This window comes from Macrobrachium rosenbergii, chromosome 16 (assembly GCF_040412425.1).
Source record: "Macrobrachium rosenbergii isolate ZJJX-2024 chromosome 16, ASM4041242v1, whole genome shotgun sequence".
NCBI classification, from domain to species: Eukaryota; Metazoa; Arthropoda; class Malacostraca; order Decapoda; family Palaemonidae; genus Macrobrachium; species Macrobrachium rosenbergii.
This window is the reverse complement of record NC_089756.1, coordinates 40,030,923-40,052,775: the sequence shown is the minus strand read 5'-3', so window position 1 is coordinate 40,052,775 and position 21,853 is coordinate 40,030,923. Positions and strand designations below refer to the sequence as shown.

Sequence of the window (21,853 nt, the reverse complement as noted above, 5' to 3'; positions counted from 1 at the left end):
CAGACCTGCCCTGGTCACTCCTGTGCCCGTTAACCCAGGGTCAAACAGGTCACCGAGGCCAGCGTTCAGCTTTGGAAATCAGCAAGACAACTTCCCACACGAAAGTATAGGATCAGGAATTGCACTGCAACCACCCAAATATAATTATGGTGAGGTAAGGTGACAGGAAATTCTTTGAGCTTATAAAAGACTTTGCTATGAAATCTCACTTGCCTGCCAGTTCTGTAATCTTTAGTGATATGTCAGTCCTTGCCCTTCTCAATAAATCACATATTTTTCGTTCAATAGCATATAATGCCATCTACCAGATTTAACTTAAGGTTATTTGCTGACCGCTTTTGTTTCACTTATAGAGACCAAAATTTCTCATGAGTGTTTGCTTGAATACTTTTTTCAGAAAAACCTAACTCACTTTCTCACTTCAAAACCTTGGTACTACCGTACTTTTCTTCATAGGAGCTCATAGAAAAAGAAATGTTTTTGGTCTTGGAATTAGATATGGAAGCCATAACCACTTAGCCTTGCTATGAGAACAAGCCAAGTTTACAGACAATCATTAATATATTTTCTCTTCACTTCTTTCTTAAACTTTAATCAAGGGCCCAGCATATTCCTACGGCTACGATGTCAAGGACCCAGCAAGTGGCAATTTCCATGGCGCAGAAGAGGAAAAAGGAGCCGACGGTGTCGTCAGAGGCTCTTACCACTTACTTCAACCTGATGGAAAAACCCGGGTGGTCAACTATTTAGCTGATGATTACAACGGATTCCAAGCCGATGTGAACTATCTACCGCCAGCCTACCGCTAATCTGAACGAGCGTTTGTTAGTCAACTACCTGGATGTGCGTTCCCTTTAGACAACTAAAGGTTAACTCATTTTTCTGACCTTGTAAATTTATGACGGACTTTGTAAATATCTTGAAGGAATGCATGTTTAAACTTTGATGCTGTCCCTCTTAGAATCTTATTATCTTTAAAGTATTCATTATGGTTTACGTAAAACAAATTACCTACATAAAAAAGGTGCTCATACACTGTACAAAAAAAGCTATGCTGGCGTATGACAGATACCTCACGATCATGTTAACAGACATAGCTTTTCATTTTACATTAAATTATATTTTACTGATTTCTATCACAGAATACTTGGTTTTATAAAGAATTACCTCATAATCTAGGAACCCCATTGCTAATAAGTTTCATTTGTAAATCCATATGAAGTAGCTGACAGGCAAAAGTGAACAGACCAGTTAGGTTGACTTGGTAAGTATGTTTGGTTGTGCTATTTATCTTTCCAGCAGCTTCTGAATGAAAAGTTGCCAAAAATAATAAAAATATTTTCTGTGCAATTGTTTTCAAACTTTTACATTATTCCTTGTTATTTTTTACTTTGTGACAAATAGCGCTCTAATGAAGGAGTGTTCTGTGGGGGGGGGAAGCCTCACCAGAGCCTTACATAAGGTTAAGATTGAATGTACCCCTGTATTTTGCTAGTTTTCTTATTCACACACCAAGAAACCTGGGTCTCCCACTTGGGTCCCCCATAATATCTAAATGTGTGAGTATGGTTCTTTCTTTCTTTCTTTAAGTATTCAACTGAAAACCCTTATGGAATGAGTCAACAAACTATAAACCCAAGAGGGCTCCAAATGAAAATCAGCCTGCAGAGAGATCAGTTTACAGGAAAAGGTGATAAATAAATAAATATGAGGGAACAGAAAATAGAACAAATGCACCTGAACTCAGGAGATGCCAAAAGTAAGCAGGACTGAATTTACTCCTCTCTTAAACAATTGGAGGTCAGAAGATTCTAAAACTGCACCTGACAACCTATTCCACATTTTAAGGGGGCCATCCCAGAGCATTGGTATTGAAAGATTAAACCCAGTACAGGCAAGAGAAACCAAACTTCTACTATCAATTAGTTACACTGGATATCAAAGGAGGCTAGAACACTTTAATGTGTACCATAGAAAAGTGTTAACCAGGAGGCCAGTCAATAATACAAGCAGGATAAAAGAATAGAGACTATATATAACATAGATTACAATGTGGCAACCATACTAGATCCAATGAATGAAAGCTAGCAGCAAAAAGGTTTAGCACCAGCTAATGTGGAGCTTCTTTAAATACAAGATAACTTTATTTTTTAATAGAATACCAGCTGAGGCTGTGACTAGCACTGTACCTCTGCAAATCTGTTCTAATGTAATCATAATGATAATAATGGTACATTGTTTGCTTGATTCTCATTCAAAAGCGATTCCTTGGATGAAGTAACCATATCCAAGTAACTTGAGGATCAATAACAGGAGACCACAGTAAAAGTTCACGAGAGTTGCTCACATTATTTCTGCTGGTCGCTGCCTGGTTAAAGTAGACCAAAGACATATTTCGATAGTTGTGTAACCTAACCCAACCTTCCCTTAATGTAACTTATCCTATGGAGTCATGACCTGACCTGGCCAGAAGGGCCTGGATCCCCACCATGACACCATGCATACCAGAACAATGTGCACAACTATCCTGCAGTATTACTCCGCCCCTGCTTGGCAAGCCAGATGCCCTACGTTAGGTTAGTAAGGTAAAACGATGGGGCATGAGACTGTACATGGATGGTAGAATCTTTTACTTTTACTCGATATTTAATTGGAGAAATAACAAAAGATATTAATCCTTTAAGAAAACCTTTCAAAAGATTGAAGCTTCATTGACAAAATGTGCCATACGAAATAAAATAATCATGTGAAGAATTCGTAAAATGTGTGTTGAAGGCAACTTTGAATCCAATATGGAGTCCTCCCAAATACTGATGCAAAATGAGTGGCGATTGGACACTTCCTTCCCAGCGCTCATTTTACGGTGTAATGAACACTAATTGCGTATACATGTAATGTTTATAGATATTACTCAAGTTTATAGTTGTAATCAGCACGCTAAAACAACACTTTATTGCCTATACTTGTGAAAATATGAGACATGGAATTCCCGTCTGTGTAATGTGGTTGAACTGAAATGCATTTTTACCTTTAATCCGTGGTTTTATCCTTACTGACATCGCAACAGAAGCTCCACGGTACTTATCTGATTATAATTATGCACATTTTGTTCTTAATTCACTCACAATACCACTTAAAATACGTGAGAATGTTTGTTTACAGTACTTTACTCCATCAAAGTAGCGAAACTGTGGCGGGAACAATTTTCCAGCTTTATTGTACATCTGGCTGCCGCACACATCCGAGAGCGGACGAAGCATTAGTGAATTGTTTACGATAAAAATGTAGTATTTTGTTGTTAAGACTTTTAATTTATTTACGTCCATATTACTATGTATACTTCTGAGACATGTAATGTGTACATATGAATGTTACCAGTTTGGCAAAAATGTAAGAAAGTTGAGTAAGACAATTTATTTACAATTGGTACGAGAGTCAAGATGCCACGACGTCAAAATACGGGACTGAAATAAAGGCTTTAAATCCAAAATTATTACTTAAAACACCATATTTGACAAAACTTGCACTGTGTATGCGATATATATATATATTACACAGTATGTAATATATATTAATATATAAAAAAGATAAGAAAACGCGAAAAATAGCTACATCGTAATGTTCACAATAAAAGCGTTGAAATTTGTCTCAGGAATCTGGTTTGCTCCAACAACAAATATTTTCAAATGAATTATAATGAACAGGTAATACATTTACTCAATTTATAATCTTATTCTGGTGTTTAGCTACCTAGTTATTTAAATGTTATCTAGTGCTCTGGCGTCCCGAAAATTCGCTAGAGTTCCCCGTCCAAGCCCCATAGGCGCCAGCGTTTACCACTGATGTCAAGGAAACGGTGTCAGCGTCTATGGGTACATATATTTTGCAGCTTTAACACAGGAAATGGGCAGTTTGTTTACACAAGTGACTCGGTAAATATCGAGATGGCTTCACTCGTCCACTTTTCAAGTGTTTTAAGTAAAAGTTTCGAGAGCGTCATGGCCGGTAAGTTAGCACCGCGCACGTCTAAATCTTAACGAACCTCTGTTTCATCGGAAATATGCCATTATTTCGTAATTTGGGATTAAACTGTTACTACGATAGAAACGTAGCGGTCTCGGCGTGCTGTATAGAGGGGGCACAAGTCTCACTGATGCTGTTTATCCTAGTCAAGCAACCGAGGCTGCATTCGGGTATCACTCTATAATTTATAGCAACATAGGTCACGTCTCAATCTGAAAAACTATTATTTTACATCCGCACTACCTATAACTTTGGAGTAATATTGACCGAAAAACTTTTTGTTACTTACCATTACCCAAGTCCACCAGAAGCGATGAGTCTGACCTGTTTCCTAGCCTCTAGGATCATTTAAATCAAACATAGGCAGTATTTGGCAATAAAAAAACACCACTTTTTGCACTATTGCAAGACTACCATGCTGTAAATGTACATCAAGTGACATTACTATTACTTAAACATCTATATAACTTCAGTTATACTACAGAATACACAACATAATTCACACGGAAAACGAAAAACACTGTGTACAGATGACAATCAGCTTAAAGTCTGAAACTGCAACGTCCTCCGTTCTCTTTTTAGTGAAGAGTCTTACTACTGTTAATTTTTCGAGCCTCTTCCGATGTAAAGAGAAGACTCTTACCGGTATTGTAGTCTTTATATCTGTAAAAGTGATCTCTAGATAATTATATACAGAGTTTAGTTTCTCTCTGGTGGAAATGAGGGATTTAACAATTCCATTATTGAAAGACAAGACGGATTTTCTGGTGGGATTGACAAATTCGACATTCAAAACTAAACGTTTCTTTCGTGGTTTTATCTTCTTCCGTCTATTTGCAGGATTATTGGTGTCCCGTTACACAAAATTATATTCAACTACTCTTATCAATGGAGATTGTTCCAGAACTTTACAACACTTTGAATAACGTAATTATTGAATTTTGCTAAATGTGGCGAGTTTCGTAATTCATTGCTTTTATATATTTCATTTTCTCCGTGATGGTCACTACTTAAGCTGTAGTAATGAGGTATTTCAAAAATTCATTATCATTTGCAGTACTTAGTTTCATGCACGTTAAACCTGACCTATTTAAGATAACAAATTAGGTTCCTATTGATAGTTCAGACCGTTTGTTTCAGTTTGCTTAAACTGAATGAACGTCACTCTCCATCGAAAGTAAAGGGGAATTCGTTTTAAGCTGCGTAATTATTCAATTACAGTACCTCATTCTTAGACATTATAAGACCAGCTGAGACCAAATTGTGGGATGATCTTCCTAGCTGAATCATTTGGTGAGCAGAACACAGGAGCCGTTTTTGTTTTACAAATGAATTTTTGTTGGGAACACGGGAGCTGTTTGCACGTTTTACAATCTCCCTTGCAACTTTAATTAAAATGGTGTAGAATTCACAATGGCAGTCCGGGCTTGTGCTGATTGACTGTTATTAAAACTCGCTAATTACCTGGTATGTACGAGTTCAGATACTTGGAAATACTTCGAGGCACTGATAAATCAACAATGTCTTTGAAACATTGCTTCCAACCTTCTTTATTAGTACTTAAGTTTTCTCCCATATGCTTTCTATGGCCTCATATGATTAAAGATTTCATCTCCTCCTTAAGATTTACATCTGTTTTGTCTTGCCAACATTTTTTACTCTTTCTTCAAGCTGAAGGTTCTGGGGCCTTGTTGGGTGATAGTTTTTCATTTTCCAACGATTAGTTAAAGGTTACACCACTCCAAACCAAGAGTATCAAAACCCTATCACCGAGCTGAAATGTAATCTCGTCGTACATTGATCACCGAAATCATTTTTGTTGTTTCTTCACAAGTTACTCATTGTAGTTTTCTCCTTGATGTTTATTGCACAAGCAATACAAAAGATGAATGCCAGCTTTGCACAAAACAAACAATTTCGTGCTCTCCAGTTCTAATTATGTACACTCTTGACCCATCAAAAGTATACAAAAGGGTTTAACATATTCCTTGTATATTGTAACCATATTCCTAATGTTCACACTAGTGCACATTGGATATGCATGGTTTATGTTATTTATATTAGGCTTTTTCTTGAGACCATGTGGTTAGTGGTTAGGAAGTTTGCTAGGCTTCAGGGGTGGTACCACTGTACCTGTTTAATACTTGGTATCTGACATTCTCAGCGGGGCCCCCCCCCAATTGAAAAAAACTGGGTTACTCAGTTTGTTCTTATATTTCAGAGGATGTCAGCCTTAAATGTGACAGCACTTGCTTCTTCCTACAACAATGCTACACTGAAAAGCACGTTATATACACAACAAGGCTTTTAGAATCTCACAGGTCATCAGCATCCCAAAACAACTAGGCTAGAGAACTAAAACAAGAATTAAAATTAAAATTACTTACACCCCAGACAAGGGGAAGGTATTCTTACATTGTTCTCACACTGTAAATTAATTTCATTACTATTATGAGACTCACCAGGATAATTTCATCCACGTGTGAAAACTGGAGCAAGGTTAAGTTAAAACGGCTAATCATCCAGATAAAATACAGAGCGAGGAAGTGAAAAGCAAAACCAAATAGCAATGCAGCTGGGGGCGTAAGGCCATACAGAACCTCAAAGTACCATTTACAACAGCGCATGCAAAGATCCCCAGAGCAGGACCTGAACAGGTGATCTCACACTGTAATATCCCACATACATTCTGGGTTAATTTTTATCTTGAAAAGGGAAAATTAATCTCCGGTTTGAAACCTCCTAAAATACCATCAGAGTATCAAACCCATATGCAAAACGTCTCTTTGCATTCCATATTTCTATAATGAAGCTAAAGCTTGTACCAAATAAAAAGCTCACTCCTTAAAACTATGGAGAAAATAGTAATGAAAACATCTTTGCCAGTATATTTATTTTAATACATATTACAGATCTTACCACAGTTTTAAGTTGATATATTTGTAAAACCAATATTATATCAGAATTTAAAGTTCAACTTAACTTGACATTGGGAATGGCAACATAGGTGTACCTAAAGATTTATCCAATCAACTGGACACTTTAACACTGTACACAAATCTCATCTGTTCCCAAAACTAATACACAGAGGAACTATCAAATATATACAATGCAAAAAAACCTAATTCCTAAAAATGATTTCACTTCACTTCCATGCAAGTAATCTGAATGATGATGATAATCAATCCTTGGGAGAACAAGTGAATGCATTTCTGTGAACATATTAAGGTTGGGACAAGTTTCTCAATTCCAGCAGACCGTAAGAGCGTGGTCATGACTCAGCTACCAAGACTTCTTCTAGCCGCTTATCACTACAAATAAATATCATATAAAACCGCAAGCCAATTTCCATGGCAGGGAAGCAAAATGTTATATTATTCAAGTCTTGATGGAAATCTTATTCAATACACTGATGGTGTAATTTACAGTTATTTACAAATACAGTATACTATAATAAACTCAAGATCATAAAAAAACCATTCTGAACAAATGTAAGTATAAAATAAATAATCATTACAGCGTTCGTGCAAAAAGACGAAGTTCATCAACGGGGCAGGAAAGTCGACTTTTTGGAATTTCTCTTTCTAGTTTTCCATATATTTTCAAGAATTTGGGATTGTCCAAACCAAAATTTTATACAAGGGGGCCCCTCTCGTGGCTGTCAATTTACAAATGACTGTATGGAAAGTTCAACCAATCGGTCCTATTAATTCACAAGAAGATGGACCAGGCATAATGTACATTGCTCTGATTCTTGACTAACCCTGTGGTCATAATATTAAATACTTTTCTCTGCACTTCATCCTGAGGATTTCATCACAGATTAAGTCTCATGAGAAACTGAGGTTTGTGTCTTTCCAAATTTTTTCCCCCTGTAAGTCACGTCCTGCCCCATTTTTCCTGTGGTAAATTTCTTGCAAGTAGCTGCTTCAAGCACCAACCACTAAATTCTGACAAGTGTAATACTCTGTACATGTACCGTTATATTACAATGAGAAATGAAACTACACAGGGAAATTTACATTTCTACAGGCTGATGATTCGAATAAAAAATTGACCTTTTCCATGGTGAGCTCCCATCAAGATTTATCAATTCCCCAAAGTTATTTGAACTTTAATCATACCTAATTCTAAATAGAAAAAAAAAATTGGCTTTTTTTTTTACTAGGATATAATATATATACGTATAAACAGCACAATTGTTTCATCAACAAACAGAAGTGATAAGAAAAGAAAATTTCAGACCATAAAAATTTGTAATATCCTATATAAATTCCTTTGCAAGCAATATCATAATGTAATGAATAAAAATAGTCTAGACAACCTCACACACGCAAGATCTCCTGAAGAAATTTTGAAAGGAAAGGCCTTCCAATTAAGTGGTATTGCGACAGTTTATTAAGATAGATATCTAGTTAATATAAAACAATTATGGAAACAAAATCAAGACAACAGTGAAGAGTTGGGTCTATACTAACCTTCCATTTGAAATGGATGAATGGAAGAAAAAAGCTCAAGAATATTCAATTCCAAAAAACCATCACCCGAAAGAGGGACATCGAGTGGTGGCAATTTTTCGTGAAAAACTGGAAAATTAATGGATTTAACAGAAGAATTGCTCCTTCAGTCTCGGGAATCAAGAGTGAAATTCTAAAACTTTGATATTTATCAATGGGTGCACTCGGCTCTTTTCTCCATCATCGCGCAAGTGCTGCTTCAGGAACAGGTGACAGACCCAAACTCTCGCTCTCCTCCTCCTCCCCGCTTGATCCTTCAATATCACAAATGGAACCACGTGCTTCCGCCGTATGTAGAAAAAATCTGCCGGTTAGGGATCATAATTAATTCTTGTTTTAATCACAAATTGTAAAATTTACATGTGATATGCGAAGAGCTATTATAAATCCAAGACTAAAAGAATACATAAAAAACTATTCAATATAATATAATAACACTATACTGCACTGCTACATGTGGTGCAATGCAATATGTTTGACATCGAAATAGACAACCACAGGAAGATTACCATCAGAAAAGTACACTTAGTAGATATATCAAGTTTTGTAATAGAAATCATTGTATTAAGGAATACAAATAAAAAAAGGGACTTCCTACTATAAATTCCCCAATAAATTATTAAGAACACTGTAAAATAAATTTAATTTGGATAAAACAATTTAGCATCATCATTATTTCATTAAGGAAAATTGACATGCAGGGTTTGTTCTCAAAAGAAATTTGCATGTTCTACTGTAACTCCTTGAAAATTCAATGACTGGATAAACTGCAATTGAAGAGTCTGACAAAGTTTTTCCAAGATTTATTTCCATTAATATAAATTTTAGACAAACTTGGACAATCACTACAGATTATGTTTAAATGTCATGATCTGCATTATCTGCATTCTGGACTTAGGTCATCGAGTTATTCTTCAGTTTGAAGCTGGGCTATGATTATTCAATGTGGTTTTGATTTTGGAGGAAAAATGCTGCAATCAACCACTACCGTACTTTTACTGTTTTCATTTATTGTTAGATTTATTCCACAATGCCTGTCATTTACTAATGGTGACAGGTTTTTGATAGTGAAAATTACTGACAGGCATTGGTATATATGATCCTGAACTGTCAGTGATTACAGCACTGAATGTCTAATCAGTCTACTCATTTCCTTTAAAGCATACATGACCACAGACCCATCATATTTTGACATTTATTAAGATTTCCTATAATTTGTAGAGTGAAAACTGACCTGTTAGACATATGGATTTTTAGGACAATTCTGAAGGGCTTCTATAGCACTTCTAAAATCACCTGAATTATAAATGTCTGCAGTGGAATATTTTATCACTATGAACTGCTCACTAACTGCAGACCATTCTTCTGTGACAAGATTCATTGCTGGGTAAAGAAAATTGCTAGGTTCATTCTAAGATTCTCCAGCAAATCCTAAACCTGAGGAAGATTTGGCTCCTGTACACACTGCATAATGTGGGCCTTTACAACTTATATGTTCTACTCAACGATAGGTCTAGACCTGTATTATTATTATTATTATTATTACTATTATTAAACACTGCCTTATTGACCTGCTATCAAACAAAACCACTTTGAATGTTTTTTGTCAACTTTCCCCTTCATGAGTTAGGCATGAAATTTCTCAACATTTTTTGTCCTGTGCTCTTATTTACTAATGCTTCTCTGACACACTGTCCCTCATCATATCCAAAGTATGTGAACCTTTAGGACCTGAGTAGCTTTGCAGCCTTCTGATACTACCACTATACAACACGCATATCCTTCTAACATGATCTTCCCCGCCATACTCCAGATAGAAATCTTAACATCCTATGGTCAAATCTTTTCAAAATCTCTATTTCCCTTGTTAGTGTTCAGTTTCTCAGCATAGTGTAGTCAAGCCTGTGTACGTTATGGTGCTCAACATGAGCAAAAAGTGAAATGATCTGATTAACGAAGAGCGCTACATAAATACGATGTCTGATGTCGAAAAATGAACGGAACTTACCATTATAAAGTGATCATTAACAAGAACAGGCGTCTTGCTTTGTCTTGTTATCATTCGTCAGTTTGATCTGGTCTGGGAATTCGTGACCAATATCTACCTCCGATTCTTGAGCCAAAGCATTGCGAGCAATTGTCTGGAATGCCAACTCCACATTGATGGCCTCCTTTGCACTCGTCTCAAAATAGGGAACCTGGAAGAGAGATGCTGTTAGTGAGCTTTCCTATTACAATACAGTACAAAAAGGCTTCAAGACTTATACTGACTACAATAGTCACTAGCAAGTAGCAATGAAAACCTACGTTCACAAATAAATACTTACCTTGCCTACCCATCCAATAAAATGGTGGTTAACCACACTTACTAAGCTGTTGAATTACTTATCTGTATTTTCAACTGCTAAATCAGGTAGATGATCTAATATATGGTATTCTGTTATTGTCAGTTATGGGGAAGATGGTCACCTGTTCGGAGAGAATGTCATACCAGCTTCCTAGGGCTACTGGCTGTCCTTCCATCTAAGAAAACTGAAACCTCCAAAAGGGACTCACATTTTGTTCGTCCTACACAATGTGACTGCAATGTCTTATGTAAAGACATTAGGCTCATGCTGAACTCCTCTGAAGTCAGTAATTGCAAACATGCTTCCACAATCCGGAAGTGGACTGGTTTGCCACAAGCAAGAACCATCAACTTCCAGTGTATGTCTCTGAACCTGGAAATTCAGGCACAGCAAGAGATGCACTCCTACAAGACTGGAACAAATCCAGGACGACATACCTTTTTCCTTCACTGTCCCAGATTTCAAAAGTTTTGAACAATCTACTGGCTTTCAACGGAACCGCTTGCCTAGCAGCCCTGAATTAGCCAAATGGTCATTGGTTCTTTATTTCTTCAACAACAGGCAAAAGAACAGATTCCATTGCCATCCGTTCTATCCCAGAAAGGAGGAGGGGGAAGTCGTCTATGCATCCTCCTTTCTGAGCCGTGACCTTCACATGGAATTTTAAATCTAGTCTACTGTGAAGATTATTGCCTAACATTGCTAGGTACCTATCGCAACATAGCAGTCCTTCTGGGAAATGTGGTTAGATTACCTACCCCAACAATGAGAGCCCAGTTGAAATCTGTCAAAACAATTTTACATTTTATTCTTTTGAGGTCAAGTGCCTTGCTACTTCAACAATCATGGCATACAAGGCAGCACTGGTGGAACCCTTGCCTTATGGTTTGGAACTTATTCTAATATATAGAGACTTAATTCCATTCTTCAGTCTTTTACACTAAAAAGGTAAGTTCCTGCAAGATTTCCCATTACCTGGTGCCTGAATGAGGTTCTTAGACTTCTGTCATCCTCTCGATTCATGGGCCCAATACAACTACAACTCATTCACCTAGTTATCATTTGCTGTTGTCTCCTTGCCTATCATTCCTGGCCAAAAATGAGGACCTTTTAAAAGGGAAAATCCCTTTTTCTAATAAAGGAACTCAGCATTTCATATAAAATATTATGCCTTGTTCAAGCACTCAAGGTTCACCTAGATGTCACGGCAAACATCTCAGATGGTCCTATTTTTCCTACACCTTAGCAAAAACAAACCACTCTCTCTACATGGGATGAGAATTATTTTGGTGGCCCTCATTAAAAAGGCACACCCTTATTCCTTTCCTAGGTTGGAATACATCCACAAGGTGAGTACATCGTTAACTTTCTTCAGAAATGTTTCCTTCGAAGAAATCTTCGAGTGTACGGAGTGGTTATTAGCGACAGTCTTCCTGCACTGAAGGCGCAATAATCCTGCAGCCAAACCCGACATAATTAGTTAAGTCTCTGTGGATCCACAATGGATAATACATTTATAGGTTTGTCTCTCTCCTGTTCTTTACTGCCAGACCAGATTGGGTATCCAGAATAAAAAAAATAAAACTGTTGACAACCTGTAACTTTACCATGAATAAAAAATTCCTGAAACACTATTGCCATGAGAGTGGTAGTCATAAAGAGATATTGCTGGTGAAGGCGCAATAATCCCACACCCAGACCCAAAATAATTAGGTAAACCACCTTCGAACCATAAGAATAATACATATATTGGCTAATGTGTTGTTTCCTGTTCTTTATTGCCAAGCCCTATGGGTATCCAGAATAAAGAAAATGGTTAATAACCTGTGGCTATACGTCAGAAAAATTAATCTCAGCTGTTGAAATTTATTTGTTAGGAGCTAAGTCATTTCATCACCTGTCAATTTCTTTTGTTAGCTCCTTTGAAGAGGAACAGTGGCTATGGTATCAAAAAACCGGTTCTGACGTAGGAAAAACTTATTTTTAATACCAGCCGCGAGCCCTCAAACCCACCCACTTACCCTGACGAAGAGGCATGGGACTGGTGTGAACGTTTACCTTGCACAGCCCCGGCATGTAATGAACATGGACCGACTATAAGAGAATTCTTTGTAATTGGTTGGTCTGTCTTGTGGACCATGAGTGTAACTCCTTTGAAGAAGGACAACAGCTACCAAAAATAGGTTTTTCCTACATCAAAAACTGTTTTTTAACAAGGTCTTACAGGAACAGCACCGCTGGTCTTTATATATAGAAAAATAAAAATCACTAATCTAGATCTTCAACAATGATCACATTTTTATCTATAGCTTTCTAGCACCAGGACCATTTTTCCTGTCTACCCCGGGGCCACAGCTATTATAAGTGATGCTTACTTTGTACACTGGAAAGTGAAAAGTCATGCTATGAAAACCATTACTGTGTCCATTTAAAACACTAAAGTATATTCATAAATTAAAGGGTCAAAAATAGAGGTTGACACATCAATAATTCAACTGAACCAAAGGGTTAACAAATCTTGATTCTAAATAATCACAACCGTAAATTCATCACAACCAAACCAATGGTTTAAGAAAGCTTAATCATAACTAAATACCCTATTAATATGACATCACTATCTAATAAAGATATGACCTCATGCAGAAAGGCTTACCTCGTTTTTACTGTGACACCACTGCTGCGCTCGCTTCGTTGAAACCTGTGAAAATGATGATAATTAGTTACCAAAATAATGTATTACCTCATTTATAAGACAACTTTATATATTTACTTGATCTTTTTGAAATATATCTGCACAAAAAAACCCTACCTAAGAGACAGAGTATCCCAACAAACCCTACAAAAAATGTCTGGATTTTCTTATCTATTTAAAATTCCTATAAATACACTTCCATCAGAGGTAATCATTACCCAATTACATAACAATATGAGCCTTCAGACACATTTATATGAGAGGTACTTACTACCAATGTGTTTTCATACTAAAACAGCTGAACTTGTGGGTACAACATTCTCTGCAGTTCTTAAATACCTAGTCTATTGCTGCCATATGATCACTTAACCCTCAAGAAACATGACCTTAATAGAAGGGCATGGTACTAATGCTACCTGGTTCTCTATCTACATGCCACACAAACAACATTCCTCAAATGAGTCAATCCCAATTCCTCCAAGCCTGACCAAATAATAATTCCTCTCAACCATGCAAAAAATTGTTAATAAATTTTGCTATTTTCAGGCTGATACCCCTGTAAGGTATCTTCAGAGCTCTACTTCCTAGCAGTAAGAGCATAAGGCTTTACGTAAATAACATGGAAAGCATTACATTATTGGTGAGAAAGTCTCTTTAACATGGTTAGTTAAAGAACTGATCAATTCAAACTACAAAGAACTGCTTTTACTTTCATTTTTTTATGTATACAGTACAGGTGTCGTCTGAGTGCCTTGCTTGTCTATTTTCACTACTCCACTATTTTTTATACTTTATACTCCTTAAAAACTGCCATACAAACCCGCATTCAACTGGTAAAGACATACAGTAATTTAATAGCTGCTCATATCACCTTTTTCTCATTTCCCATTAGCACATGACAAAATTAACCAAATCTGGTAAAATTCAATTAAAGAACTCTACACAACATTACGAAACATGTTTAAAACCATCGATAACCAGCTTAACACATCCTACACAGCTTGGTGCATAATGACCAAACAAATTGAACTCATACTTACAGCTCTGTTTTCTAAATCAATCTTGTTACCAAGGACAACAAAAGGAAAGTGATCTGGATCCCGGGGTGATGCCTGGATCAAAAACTCGTCCCGCCAGGAGTCTAAACTTTTGAAAGAATTCGGAGATGTCACATCGTAACATAAAACGCAACAGTCAGCCCCACGATAAAATGCAACACCTAAAGATTGAAATCTCTCTTGACCAGCAGTGTCCCAAATCTGGAAATAAAGCAAGGGGTTGACACACTTGGCAGGTGACAAATATTCATTTATTACCAATAAAACGGTAATCCTTATTGGCTGATTTCTTTGAATTATCCTTCAGTATTCTAGCAAAGGTCAACAAAGTTGCAATTACAGGAAAACATTTGAAAACCCCCAACAGACAATTGTCAACACAGTTCAAGCAAGTTTAATAATAAGGTATAAACACAGCTGCGGAAATGTAATAAATGAAGGCATTCTTATTTTCGTGCTCCAGATTTATCTTGCCATGAGGGATTGGAAAAGTACAGTATATGTTGCAAAGAGTATCATATTTACTATAAATCCTAACTGTAAGGTGAAAAACCACTGATCAGAAAACAGGGAAAACATAAGGAAATGGTTACTTAAAAGCTCATATATACCTTTTTTTTTATCTGACCAATCTTTATTAACTAAAAATACTATAAAGTTTTCAAACAATTAAGCCAATATATTTTTTTCGGTCTGATTGTACACTGCAAATTTACATCAAAAGTTTATTCAATATTTATAGGCACAAATATGTAGTCTCTTCTTTAATAACTACAATAAACGATCCATAATTTAATAAATGGAATATAAAATTTAGGTCAAAGGCCAAACACTTGCATCTAAGAGGTCATTCAGCAATGAAAATGTTGAAAATTGTTAGGAGTGGGTGGAAAGTAAGATGAAAGAAAATACGAACAGGGGTACAGTAAAAAGAATAAAAGGGTTGCAGCTAGAGGCCACAGGGACACTACAAAAAACAAACAAAAAATCCAAATAACTCACCTGCATAGTAACAAGTCTATCATCAACCATAACTTCTTTGGTGAGAAAATCTGCTCCAATGGTTGCTTTGTATTGGTTGGAGAATTTCTTGTTTACAAACTGGTTCATTAGAGAAGTCTTACCCACACCAGAGTCACCCAGAATAATGACCTTCAAGAGAATCTTCTTACGAGAAGCCATAATGATCTGAAAAATATTTTAATGATTTTAATAATTCAGAAATACTTTCATGGACTGAAAATACAAATCGCAATGTACACAAGGTTACATTTTTAAACATATTTCTCTATCCATCCTACAATTTGAAGGCTTTAGCAAAGTACATACACATAAATATAATTCTCTAGGCCATGTCATGTATAAATATATTTCATACACAATAGCATACCTTCATAAAATTAAAAAAAAGCAATGCCTGTATAGTTTCACTAATATATACCGCTTCTTTGCACCCCTAAACACTTATTCCCAAAAACTAAGCTGCCACCAAATTCTGAATTCCAAATTAACAGATAAGGGGCTTTCAAAACGTTTTTGTATTTTGAAGTATCACACATCCAAATAACTGGGGGAACTGGTATATCAAAATGCTATGCAGTACAGGGAAATTAATCACCAAATATAGATACCAGTATGCAAAACACTATATTGATAAATTATTAACCCAGTTCATTCACAGCACAATAACACAGAATGTCAAGTGACTAATCACCCACTAACGTTATTACTCGGCTTTAATGGAATGTACCCCACCCACTAAAAGTTGATACTGTTTCCAGCCACACTCAGATTTTATTACAATGTTAGCTTTGCATTGTTAATTTTTTCCTGATCCCATACCCATGGCAGTAAGAAGCCAATACCTTTGCAGTTTCATGTACGACTGAGTTGTGTAATGCATTTGAATCAAACTCCTTTGGGAAATCAAGAGCTTTCTTGTATTTGTTGAAAATAACCAGAAGGATATTCATATCCGAATATTCCTACTAGGAGTCAAATTCCTGACGACTCTTCCAAAAATCCTTGCAAATCATCAAAACTAATCTCACAGGCAGCCTCACATCAAAGAAGACCTTTACTTGCTTGAGCCCAGGGGGGAAGTTGCGGACACTGTCCACAAAATCTTCTACACCCCCTTCTCAAAGTTGTGTCCTTGACTTTCCACCAGAAATATCCTAATGGACTGATGCTCAAAACTAACAGTGGCTCTGAGGAGTTGAAACATCACATATCACTGGTAACATACCTTGGAATAGAATATAAAATTCAGGCTAAAAGCCAAGTGCTGGGACCTATGAGGGCATTCAGCACTGAAAAGGAAATTGAAAGTAAAAAGGTTTGAAAGGTCCAACAAGACAAAAACCTCACAGTTGCACTATAAAACAACTGTTAGCAGAAGGTGGAAAATAAGATGGAAGAAAGAAAATATGAACAGAGATACAGAGTAAGGAATGAAAGGGGTTGCAGCTAGGGGCCACGGGGATACTGCAAAGAACCTTACACAATGCCTACAATGCACCACATGAGGTGCACTGATGGCAATACCTCCCTACCAAGATATGCCTCAAAATAGATCACATCTTAGTATATGGGTTGGTGGAGTAGGTATGTAACATTATAGGGCAAAACATCACCTTTGCATTTTGAGCAGTATCTGTCTCAGATATACATAGCTTGAGGTGCTGTCCATCAACAGCAGATACTGCAGCTCAACTGACTGGTAGCCAGCAACTATGTCAGGATGAAATGACTTGTGGATCAAGAATGACTCAACTGTATATTGTCCTCATTACCACCCAATACAATGGTGAAGCAATCCTTAGGTGCACCAAGATTATAAGCATTATACTTTCTTTTCTAATAATTACATGAACATTTAGGCCATGCAAAACACACTCAAGAAAAAAGCTATGGAACACAGATGACAGGCATTACTAATATTATGTATAAAGCCCATGTACAGTTATTTTAGAGAAATATTTGTCTCTAGCGGACGAGTACTTCGTAAATCACCAGACAGAGAGCAATTCAATTTTGAATAACTTCCTTTATGTTGCCAAAATTTTCATATCTAAAATGCATAGGATTCTCATGCTTATTCTCTTCTTTAAATCTGCAGAGAATTTTCATGACCCAGGAAACGTGTGGGAATAGAACTTTTGACCCAAATCTAATAACTTTAACCAACAAAACAAAAAAATAAATGATGTGGAGTCTCTAACATGCATAACACTAAAATGAGAAAGTCCTTCATGTAAATTAAATATTTTCTGACAAATCAATTATGATTCCACTGGTCTACAAGAATAATTTGGCATTTTCCCCATAAAATTACAAGGCGTGAGACTTCACTCCCTCAAAATGGACCCAATGCTTGCAAGATGAACTAGAACTACTCTGAACACTGGAAGACATGATTATTCCTAATGTTGGGAGACAGCAGAAGTGAAGGTTCTGGAAACTATCAAGTACCAAAATTGTTCATTAGTCAGGGGTTAAATGTGGAAGAGGTAGAACAGTGGTATATGATTTCCAGATACAGGCAGTCCCCGGGTTAGCCCAGCCTCAGTTTACATTGTTCTAAGGTTACAACGCTCTTCAAATATATTCATCACAAATTATTTCCATGTTTCGGTGTATGTCTCGGTTTTACATCACCAGTCCGACGGAAGATTGGAACTTTAATATGTCTCCAAAATGGCAGAATAGTCAAAATTTGGAGGTTTTATTATGAAAAGCTCAATCAAAATTCATGTAACGTTGCTTTCAAGACACCTAAAGGATTAAAAGTAAGGTTTTCTTATAATTTTTGATGATGCCCTGGGTTACGCCGTTTTTCGGCTTACGCCTCAGCGCTAGAACCCCTGTTGTAACCTGGGGACTGCCTGTACACAGAATGCTACCTCAGAGTTACAACAAAGGCAGGAAAAGTCACTTTACAAATGATAAAAGGATAATCAATATGTGGGTTTGGTCACTAACCAGACAAATAGCCTTTGTTCAGAGAGCCGTTTCAAACAGAGATGTGGTTAATATAAAGTAATATAGTGTATTTAGACTACGTTCTCTTCTATATTTTTCTTGGTTCTGTCCAAATTCTAGCATATATTTCACTGGAGTGTAAGTTCTCTGGCATGGATATTGAAGTTTTTGCTGTGTACCAACAGCTTATCATCCAGGATTACTAAGTTCCTCCATATCTGACTTCACATCGAACATTAACGTTCAGGTGACACATTACAGCCCCACAGTGGGAAACCATGATCTCGGTTTAGGGTAGGTGAACAGGGACTGCCTATTCCTTTAGCAGATAACCAAAAGACAACCTACAGCCAAAATGGGACCAAGCATCCTAGGTTACATTGTTATGAATGCTATGTTAGGATAAATCACTATGTATACATCACATAACTGTGCCTTAGTTAGTCTGGGAGGGGACAGCTTCTGAAGCAACCACTTTAGGCACGGCACAGCACTAGGCTAGGGTAGGAAGTGTTCAAGTATCTCTGTTTTTCCCTCATCCAAAATTATTGTTTCCCTCTAAACAAACTTTTTTTTAACTACAAGTCACTATCGGAACACAAATGATTTTTAAAAATTGCCTTGTCATTAATATGACATGATATTAATTTCATGTCTTGTCAGGAAGATGGGGGTAGCTTAGAAAAAAAAAAAGATTCGTTCCCAAAGGAATGTTATACAGACTGATCTCTATTTGAACATGCATCAGTATGTGATAACAAGAATTAATGGTTTTTCCAATAAATTACTTACACATCATGCTTTATGCTTATTCAGTAATATGTTTAAGTGCTGAAATATAAGAAAAGCGTATTTGGAGACGCTTATGTATTGAAACTGGTGAACTCAAGATAATTGGATAGTAATTTTATATGTGAAATGTAGCTTTCCTAAAAGTTTACCATGTGATTTTAACAAATTTGACCTTACCCACCAGCCTACTTTATTTAACAACAATGGGAAATCAGATTCCTTAGGCCTTAGAAGTCAGACTGAAAGGGGGGAGGCTATCAAAGAGCACCAAAAATAAATAAATTTATGCCATCATAAAATGCCGTCTGAATAAACAACCTGACTCAATTAAGTGTAAAGATGAAATCTAAATATCAAGATATGCCCAAATTCTATAACTATGACCTTAATGATAAACAAGACTACAAAATGGAGTAAGACTGGAGGCTACTAATACTACAGCCTGGTTTTTGCCAGGGTATTTCTAAGTACAGTAATAGGTACACGGCGGGTATTTAGCGAGAAATGGCAGTTTCTTATAGTATTTTGGTTGCTTATTTGCAATTTAACATTATTTTTGGGGGGTCGGCTGTAATTAACCTGTAATTAACCCCCTTAGTCCATCCAGCAAGGGGTTTCTATACGCGATCTTCACAAGAAAGAGCACGGCTACGTCTGTTTCGAACGGTTCATATCCCGTCTGGCAAGTGCAATACCTTGGAAACTGGTTTTTTCTACACTTTTAGGGCTTCTGACACTGGCAGTGCATTTGTTTGTTGTCGGCCAAATGGAATGTCCCTTAGCCGTGTTTAGTCCTGTCCCAGGGGGGGCAGTACCCATACATTAACAAGTTATTGCACTTGCTGGACGGGATATGAACCGTTCGAAACAGACGTAGCCATGCTCTGTCTTGTGAAGATCACATATGGAAACCCCTTGTTGGATGGACTTCAGGGGTTAATTACAGCCGACCCCCAAAACAACGTTAAATTGTTAATAAGCAACCAAAATACCATAAGAAACTGCTATTTCTCGCTAAATACCCGCCAAGTATCTATTACTTAGATCTACCATATGATATTTAAAGTCTTTCATGTTTTTCTGTTCATACCCCAGGGGGTTGGTGTGAAACAGAGCAACCATTTTGCACATAAACTGGTAGTTACCGAAACAGAGGGGGTGCAACAGCCTAATGGTCCTTAGTTTTAAACAAAGTAGCATGTAATCAAATATTTCTAATTTATAACCATCTACCAATACAATACGTTACTGTGGGGGATGGGGTTGGGGGTTCTAGAAATACTAGAAATACAAAAGTCCAAACTCTCCCATCACACAAATTAAATAACTAAGAATTACTATTCCAAAACTGGTTTAGGGGGTTAGTAAGCATCAAAATTCCCACTACCATCACCCAGCCATTCCCATCACATAAGGGTGTGTAATGGGTCAACCAATCAACGAGAGATAAAAGTCTAATTCGTCATGATCACATGAAGACTTATCAGTAACCATTACTTTCCTACCAGGCTATTATTGTTCCGGGATTTAATATATGGCCTTATATGGCTATAAGAGGCTTGGAAGATAAATATAATTATATATTTATATATTAATGGCTGCGAAGGTTACGATAAGGGGCTATCCTAGCCTAAGCCTGACCTAAGCCTTTTAGGCTATTCCATAAGACTTTTAAATGACGTCCTTCACCGTAATCACAGGAATAAAGTCGAGGAAAGAAGACCCACACATTAATCTGTCCTAAAAATCTGACATTATTCTACCTACAACGAAAATCGGGACCACAAAATGGGGCAGGGAATAAAATGTCCTTGTCCTTTTTGTTGTCGGAACAGCTGATGATGATGATATTCGTCGTCTCCACGAAAACACACAAAGTGACTATCTCTATATCTCCATTTTCTCTTCTCTCCCTATTCAGACGGGCAAAACAACTTAAGCACTCACTAAACGTTATATTGGAGCACCTGAATTATAATCTAGGACGAAGTGGACGGTTTCTCACCTGTGGGAAAAAATAAACAAGTGAACACTCGACCAGAAGAACGACACCTACAGAGTCAATATGGCGTTTGCCACTGCGTAGTCACGGGAACAATGACGTCACGGCGGTAAACAAGGCCGCGTTCCTTACGTCTGCCATGACGGCACGACCATATGTTCGGGTGTTCGGCTCCGACTTACTTACGTTTTAAAAGATAAATTATTTTAAAATGGAATTAATAAAGTAGAATAGGTTAAATAAATTTATAATTTAAACTAATATGTCTTTTATAGTATAAATTTATCCTATGGAGGAAATATGTTGCGCTTTACAAATATATTTATCGACGGTGTAAGTCAAAGCCATAAGTTTTTCGAAGGCATACTTCAATTTTCAGCAAAACTTAGTAGAGAACTTCTATGACTTTTTAAGTATTAAACCTAAGGTTATAGAAC

General features: G+C 36.8%; 1 protein-coding gene across 5 annotated transcripts; it reads right to left on the bottom strand.

Moving 5' to 3' along the window:
* Positions 1–6,901: 6,901 nt before the first annotated feature.
* Positions 6,902–21,539, bottom strand: Rab7 (RAS oncogene family member Rab7). Of its 5 annotated transcripts, none has more exons than XM_067118945.1 (6): positions 21,420–21,539; positions 15,641–15,826; positions 14,621–14,839; positions 13,542–13,586; positions 10,549–10,738; positions 6,902–8,844 (listed from the first exon to the last, which is right to left on the bottom strand). In XM_067118945.1, the coding sequence occupies exons 2-5, from the start codon at positions 15,818–15,820 to the stop codon at positions 10,565–10,567; spliced, it is 618 nt and encodes a 205-aa protein (XP_066975046.1). In that variant the 5' UTR covers positions 15,821–15,826; positions 21,420–21,539; the 3' UTR covers positions 6,902–8,844; positions 10,549–10,564. The 5 variants fall into 5 exon arrangements, with proteins under 5 accessions (XP_066975046.1, XP_066975051.1, XP_066975047.1 ...); XM_067118950.1 differs by having other exon boundaries at positions 21,471–21,508; XM_067118946.1 differs by having other exon boundaries at positions 21,362–21,494.
* Between the last annotated feature and the right edge of the window lie 314 nt (positions 21,540–21,853).

Excerpts from the sequence above, each read along its gene's own strand:
- Rab7 (XM_067118945.1), bottom strand. The coding sequence starts at position 15,820 with ATGGCTTCTCGTAAGAAGATTCTCTTGAAGGTCATTATTCTGGGTGAC. Across the intron at positions 13,587-14,620 it reads TTGATTTAGAAAACAGAGCT|GTTTCAACGAAGCGAGCGCA; the intron begins GTAAGTATGAGT and ends TCATTTTCACAG. Across the intron at positions 10,739-13,541 it reads GGTGTCACAGTAAAAACGAG|GTTCCCTATTTTGAGACGAG; the intron begins GTAAGCCTTTCT and ends TCTCTCTTCCAG.